Here is an 8,040-nt window from a genome sequence, read left to right as displayed (position 1 = left end):
CAATTTAAAATATAAATAAGGTTAAAGCTGCTTAATAAATATATATACTATTCAATTTCTTAAGTGTTATACGTACAAAATAAATAAATTTAAAGCTACTTAATAAATAAATATATACACACACACCATTCAACGATCCAACCGTCAGACTTATTTGTATATACTTCAAGACCGTATACCCCAAAAATCGCAAAAAATAAACATTCAGAGATCTAGTAACAGGACAAAACTTTTCGATGGTTATAAATGAAAAATTACGATTTAACGGTTATTTTAACTCCGATTTTGATGATATTTTTTACAGCTACACTCCTTGACCATATATGAATACAATGACTGAATTTGATCTTCAATTTAAAATATTTACACTAGTGGATACCACAAAATGTTATGTTATATCTAACGAACGTATAAATAACCTCTTAATTGTTAGTGAATATATTGTTTTGATGGCATATGCATTCACCAAAACTAGTTTCAACGATTCAACCGTCAAACTTGTTTGTTTATACTTCGAGATCATATACGCCAAAAATCGAAAAAAATAAACATTCAGAGATCAAGTAATGGGACAAAACTTTTCGACGGTTATAATGAAAAATCACGATTTAACGGTTATTTTAACTCCGATTTTGATGATTTTTTACAGCTACACTCCTTGACCCTATATGAATACAATGAACTAATTCGATCGTCAATTTAAAATATATATTTTCTAACAAAAACCCAATCTGAACAACAATAATATATTTTTCTAACAAAAATATGATCCGATCTAAAATAATAAATTTAAAGCTACTTAATAAATATATATACTGTTTAATTTCTTAAGTGTTATGCATACAAAATAAAAAATAAAAATAAATTAGTTTAGGCGACGAAATATTTGGATTACGTCATGCAAAGATTTTAAAATATATATTTTTTATTTTTATAAGGACTTTGCGCGACGATGTTTATTGTTTCGTCGCGCAAAGTCACTTTGAGCGACGATGTATTGTTGTCGCGCAAAAGTTTGTCGCGTAAAGTTACTTTGCGGGACGAATTTTTTTTCGTCGCGCAAAATTTGGTCGCGCAAGACTTTAAGCGACGATGTATTGTCGTCGCGCAAAAGTTTGTCCTGCGAAATGACTTTGCACTACGAATTGTTTTTCGTCGCGCAAGAGTTTGAGCGACGAAGTTTTAAGTTTCGTCGCGCAAAGTAACTTTGAGCGACGAATAGTTTTTCGTCAAGCAAAATTTGGTCGCTCAAGAGGTTTTTTTTACTAGTGATAATTTGACATGATTATAAAATAATTTCTGAGAATCCGACAATGGTTGGATTAAGTACTAAACCGTAGGAGCCTCTCCACCTAAATATCTTATACTTTCAATTGGCGATTAATTAATTGCTTAATACACATTAATCCTTGATAGCTATGTAATTGGCCACTACATCCATTACTTGCTTAATGAGAGAATGTTCTGTCAATGTTGAGGCACACAGTGCAAAGTTGGCAAGGTGGTTATAGAAAAAACATGTAGTGGGTTTAAGCAAATTCCCTTTGCTTATGTCAAAATGGATAAGGTTCATAGTTTTGCTGCCATCATCTAATATATATCTCCATTGTCTCTAATATTATCATTTTTTTTCGAGGGAGGGAGGGAGAGAGAGAGAGAGAGAGAAATATCAAATCCAATTTGTGCATGTAATATCAAGAAACTTGTCAACCATTTGTGGGAGGGAATATATAGATGCAAATCTTATTGCGTAATTGATGATGTGAAAGGCAGATGAGATCCATACATAGCTGTGGGAGATATTCTTTGTAATAAGGAATTAATGCAACTTGTCCACTTAAATATGCTGTGTGGGAGTCCAATGGATAAACGAATTAAGTACAGATCCTATGATACTACTCTTTCCTGGAATTTGAAGGCATTCTCTCCATGAAATTGGAGATACAAATTCTGAGGGCTTGGAGACTCGAAGGGGCATTTAAATTTTCTATCATTTGACATATTGATCTTTACTAGGGCCATATGTTAAATTAATTAGATTTTGATTTTGGCCATTCTAATTAGGTATATTATTGTGACAATACACGTACGTAGTACAGTAGACCTACGATAGTGTAATATACTTAGAATATAATGTATTTACGTGTATATTCATAATAATTTTTTTAATAAAGGATCAAGATCAAACCCTAATCAAACACCAGAGTTTAATGAAAGATCATCTTATCTAACACCACGGTTTAATGAAAAAAATAATAATCTTGTTTAGTCAAAATCAAAACCTATTCTTTGTACTAACAGGACCAGTGAAAAAGGGTCTTAATTAACTTGCAGACTAGTGGTCTCTCATGATACATTGATAGTGTGTATGAGAAACCACATCTATCGCTTATATAAAAGAAACCTATTCTTTATCTTAAAAAGATGTATAAAAAACCATGTATACATGGTGTACTATATGTGGGTGTGTGTGATTATTAATATAGAGCACTTATAGACAGAATATTGTTATTTTTACTAACAGGAGGACAATTATTGCTCATAGAACAAACAATAAAACCAAGCATTATTGTTTGCTTGAATATTTAAATCGCATTTCTCAACCAAAAAAATATATATATTTAAATGGCAAATGCACAAATGTTTTCTTTTTCTTTTGGACAGATGAAAATTGAGAAACTTTTGAAATAGGTACTTTGCAAGGCATGCACTAAATGATCACAAGATTATAAAAGTATACACATAATAATGCATTACATTTGTCAGGTGCCAAGAGATAGCGAAAGAATAGCCATTGCAGCATGAAATTGACAGCCATTTGCCATGCATCATCTTCCAATACGGCTTTTAACTTTCTTACAATGCACCAAGACCAAGATGGCAGGTTTAAAAATTATAAAGTATCAAGCAAGAAGTTAAGAACAGGGCTTTAAGTTTGTCTTCATAATGGGCACACAAGATTAAAAGAAAAAACTCATCTTTCAACAATACAATATTATAGACGCATGATAACCATGCATACATTTTTTTTGCTATTGTACAGCAGTTTTAACTGAGGGTTTCCTAATCTTGTTTGGATTGGTTGAACAGGTGAACCCTAATAAAATCGGGTCGATTGAAGCTTCTTCGATGCTTAAGTCAATAAAAAAAGTTACATATCCAGAAGAGCAATCCTATTGGTGTGAGGTTGTCTTCCCTAATGAGGATTGAATTCCCATAAAGAGTTAGAGATCGCCGACATAACAGAAACATTCAAGCAAAATATTAATTATTTACTACCTATTTCTAATGAAAAGAGCGATAAGCTCTACAAGATACCATTCTCATGTACGCTTTATACTACAGAATAGAACCATTGAGTGTGATTTTACGTATCCAGCAGCCTCTGTGCCTAAACGAGAGAACATTCCCCCAACCCTCTACGTATGTAAAAAAAGATAAAAAAACAAAAACAAGTCTGAAAATATATACATGCTTTATTCTTTGACAAGTTTTGCTTTATTCTCTAACTGGTTCAGGTTGCTGAAAGGCTCAAGATTCAAATTATCTAAACAAGTTGAAATACTATTAATTATTTCAGGCAAGGGTGGGCTAGAAGTTTTCACACGATTAGGCTGTAATTTTATTTTTTTTTCTTTTGTCTATATTATTTTATTATAAAAATATTGAATTTCATAAAAAGTGTTTTCTGGAAAAGCATTTGGGAGAGCTTTTAGAAGAAGCACATAACAGGTGCTTTTTTAGGAAGCGCTTCTTGACTTTTTTACCAAACGCTATCAGAAGTACTTGTAGTTGTCAGGAAGCACTTTTAGTCTTTCCAGAAGAACTCCCAAACAGACCCTCATGTGCACTAAATTATTGTATTTTCAAAAATGGGATGGATCCCACCCAAGCCTAAGGGTGGCTCCGGCCTTAACTGAATTTAATTTTAATTATAAAATTAAAATAAATAGAAGATCTGAAATCGTCCAAAATAGTATCTTACTGTATAGATTTTGCTATGATTGATGGAGGAATCATTTGGCTACTGGATCGACCATAAAACTAGCTAGTCGTGGAATTTGTTGCATCAAGGGGATTTAAATGGAGGCAGCATCAGATGCAAATATTGGGTGTCCAAATAATATTCGGGGAACATAAACAAGCCAAGATGGATTCAACTAGATGCCCCCCAACATATCAAAGTGTCTACCACGCATGCATGTAGTACTCCTCAGTGGAATCTGAATCAGACGTCAGCAACTGTCCCACGTGTACAAACAGACAAAAATTCCCAACTAAGAGAGAGAGAGAGAGAGAGAGAGAGAGAGCAAGTTTGAAAATTGTGAAAGCAGAGGGTTTGTGATTCTCTTAATTGCCATTAGCTCAAAATCATTACAATATTAGATTACATGGATGATACAGCAAAAACCCCATAAGGTTTAAAAACTAAAACTTTTAAGAAAATGTTGTGCTGAAAAGACAAAAAAGCCCATTGCCATGCATATTCTCTTGATCTGTTTAGGCACTTGGCTTTGGGTTGGCTTTCATGCCGGATTCTGGGATGGGCATAGAAATAGCAACCGAGGAGAGCTTGTTAGTTTCAGCATCTCCATTAATGGCCGACATCGATACGCCGTTGACATGTGAACCTTTTATCACCTCCGGTATCTCCTCTTTAATCTCCAATCCTTCTTTGTGTTTTCCCCACAGGACTGAGTAAAGGCCAAAGACAATCAATACGGCTCCGAGCACACTGCAGGAACAAGTGAAGTTAATTAATCGGTGGACTTGAAATAATAAAATAAGATTAAACGTATTAAAATTACAAGGATAACGCTCGCAATTTAATTACTATTTAGCTTATCATACTCTAAACTGAATATTTTATTATTTTCATAAATCTCGAGCCATATTATACATGATTCGTCAAAATAGAATTTTGTGAGAGACACATGAATATTATATATATATATATATATATATGTGTATTTTAATAGAGAATTGTTTTTGTGGGTAAGGATGCTAGAAGGGGATTAACAACTAATATCCTAGAGATGCGTGCATGAGAGCATGCATAGATGCAAGAAAAGGTTGATGGGAATAGAAAATTACCTTCCAAGAAATATTTGTTCTGCCAAGATGAAGGAGCCCATGATTGCTACAATGATCATCATCAAAGGGCTAAAAGCAGTTGCAAATACAGGCCCTCTTGTCTTCATCACCAGCCCTTGCACATAGTATGAAATGCTTGATGTGACAATCCCCTTTAAGAAATTGAAAAAGGAAAAAAGAAAAAAGTTAGTGTGATTATTAACGAATGAAATTGAGAGAGAGAGAGAGAGTGAGAGAAACATACAGCATAGGCAGCAGCAAGGAGGTTCATGTCAAAGCCAATTTTCCAGACAGAGGGTTTGTGCTCCATCACAAAGGTAACAGCAATAGCTTGCAGAGTGCCAATGAAGCACACCATTGATGTGAGAGACAGCTGATGATTCCTGTAGGTCTGCAACGCCTTGTTCTGTTGTTCAAAGGGTAACAAACAAAGCAAAATGTTCATATTAATTTACTTTCTTTGGAAAATAAAAAAATGAAAAAGAAAAATTGTTTTTCTTTTTCTATGGCTCTGCGACCACTTACTTGTAGAACAAACAAAGAAGCCCAGGCAAGAGTAGCAATGGTGAGGAGAACGGAGCCCAAAAACCAGTGCTTGTCACCAGTTCCAGTGGTGTCTGTGACATAAGATTTTCGTGGATGAATATATTTAGACCACAACATCTCTACAATGGGGCCTTTGTATAAGGTCATCAACATGGCCCCAGCCACTGTCAATACGGTTCCCACTACCTTTGCTTGGCACCTCACTTTCTTCATGTCTAGCTTTTCCATCCTTTTGATTCCACCAAATCAAAGTAACATAATTAATTCATGATCATCGGCCGCAATTATTAGCATTCAAAAGAAATTATTCTCTTACCTGCATATGACGGCCATGACGAAAGTCATCGCCGGGAGCATGTTGCTCATGGCACAAGAGAATGTCGGAGACGTATATTTCAACCCAGCATAGTAGAAGTTCTGGTCAATCACCGGCCTACAAAACGAAAGGGGTATAAAATTAGAAAAATGCCATTATCATTAAGGGTGCTGCAAATTGTTTTGCCAGATAGTTTGCAAACGTTAATGTCAGACTGTCTGGTAAAAGAATATTTTCGTATGATTAAATATGGTAATTAGTAACTGACCCGAGAAGAGCGAGGACAAATATTTGCATGAAAATTGGGAGAGTAATTTTGGGTTGCGCCTTCCTGAAATTAGTAGAAACAAACAAAATATTTAAGATCATATCAAAGTTTTGCGAAGTTATTGACCAAGAAGGCCATTTCTAAAGGAGTACTAGTACCACTGCTTCATATTCACACCTCTCAAAAAAGAAGGCAAAGGGGGCTATAACAGCAGTGGCAAAGGCATGGCGGTAAACCACAAGAACATAGTGGCTCATTCCTCTGTTGAGAGAGACTTTGGTAATGATATTCATTCCGGCGTAGCCGAATTGAAGGGAGATCATTGCAAAATAGGGTTTGGAGCTCTCAAGGAAGCTGCTAAAGCAACCAGCTTTCGCCATTTTTGAAGAAGGAAAGTTCAGAGGACTTTGCTAGTAGAAATATAGAATACCAGAGAGAAAACACTCAAAGAAATTGTGTTTCTCCCTAGAGACAAGTGAGGGGAATGCCCGCATATTTATACAGGAGGGAGAGAACTTTGCTTGTTAAAATATATTGTGCCTGCAGTGACTTTATTTAATTAAAAATAAATAAAATTTGTTCGTCACCTCACTCTCAACTTGCTGCTCAACTATCAGAATTTACACCATCCACTATACAAATATTGTCGGAAAGAAATGAAGCCAACTCTACATCCTTTTGTTTTTTGTTTTGTTTTTCCATTAGCACACTTCCTTTTTATTCTTTTTATTTTTTAATACTCCCGTCTTTCTCCCCATTTTATATTCAAATTCTTCTAGCGATTCCTCAGCGAATCATATCCCTTTTAATTTTTTTTTTGGGGTTACAAATCTATCCCGTAGTGTGAATGGAAAATGAGTGTAGTTTCATTATAATCTTATTTTTATTTTTTTAATAGAGATCAGAATGATGTCGTATTAGAATATTCGTAAATTTGACATGTCAGAACTAATTACTCATATGCTATAATAAAAAAGGATAAAAATAATAATCAGAGTTGAACGATATAATTAATTAGAAATTGAAGAGAGAGAAAAATATTTTCTCATAAAATACATTCTTTTCATTCTTTTTTATTTATTTATTAAAGTTTAGTAATTGAAATTCCATATATTCTTTAGTTAATCACTTTTGTGGTGTCAATATCTGGCCAGACTAAGTTGGCCGATTACACGCATTTCATTTTATTTCTAAGTCTGTGAGATACTTTCACCCATAAGTATTCTTCATAAAGTATGTGGTAGTAGATATTGACACATGTATACCAAGCTGCCGTCATCTTAATCTATAAATTAAAGTGTCTGGTAGTATCCTGTAAAAGTATTTATCTTTGTACTCGAGATTTTAGATTCGATTATTCTCTTTGGTAATATCGCCTGTAAAAGTATTTATCTTCTATCACGCATTCTAAATTTGCTTCGGCATTCTTATTACCCACATGGAAATTTAATTAGAGAAAATTAACAAAATCTAGATATTATTGAGGTAATTCAAATACAGGTTGGGCTATAGGTTTGGCATGATATGAGCTGGGAAAGGTGCGTTACATGTGTTCTTTTGTGGAGAAGGCAATGAAAGTAATAAAAGTGGTGAAGGTGTAGTAAGCTTTTGATGACATAGAGCCCATTGCGAATAAAGTAATAGGCCCGAATAATTGCATAGCATGGCCAACATAGGTTCCATGACGTACGTATGTTTTGTCTCAACAAATCAACACCCTCGGATTCATCCAACTTTAAAATTGTGAAAGCCAAATCACAATATAAAAACCCACATCCATCAGAATCCTTATGCATGGATATCTCACTTCAAAAAT

General features: G+C 34.3%; 1 protein-coding gene across 1 annotated transcript; it reads right to left on the bottom strand.

Moving 5' to 3' along the window:
* Window positions 4,318-6,698, bottom strand: LOC18784869 (WAT1-related protein At5g07050). Its single transcript, XM_007218013.2, has 7 exons — window positions 6,402-6,698; window positions 6,225-6,287; window positions 5,957-6,073; window positions 5,620-5,869; window positions 5,339-5,500; window positions 5,095-5,246; window positions 4,318-4,735 (listed from the first exon to the last, which is right to left on the bottom strand). The coding sequence occupies exons 1-7, from the start codon at window positions 6,602-6,604 to the stop codon at window positions 4,501-4,503; spliced, it is 1,182 nt and encodes a 393-aa protein (XP_007218075.1). The 5' UTR covers window positions 6,605-6,698; the 3' UTR covers window positions 4,318-4,500.

This window comes from Prunus persica, chromosome G2, assembly GCF_000346465.2.
Source record: "Prunus persica cultivar Lovell chromosome G2, Prunus_persica_NCBIv2, whole genome shotgun sequence".
Taxonomy (NCBI): domain Eukaryota; kingdom Viridiplantae; phylum Streptophyta; class Magnoliopsida; order Rosales; family Rosaceae; genus Prunus; species Prunus persica.
This window is presented reverse-complemented; position numbering and strand designations above follow the sequence as displayed.

Bases quoted from the DNA above. Each gene is read 5' to 3' on its own strand.
- LOC18784869 (XM_007218013.2), bottom strand. From the start codon at position 6,604: ATGGCGAAAGCTGGTTGCTTTAGCAGCTTCCTTGAGAGCTCCAAACCC. The intron at 5,247-5,338 runs GTATGTTTCTCT...AATTTCTTAAAG, and splicing joins TCCTTGCTGCTGCCTATGCT to GGGATTGTCACATCAAGCAT. The intron at 4,736-5,094 runs GTAATTTTCTAT...TTGTTCCTGCAG, and splicing joins GAACAAATATTTCTTGGAAG to TGTGCTCGGAGCCGTATTGA.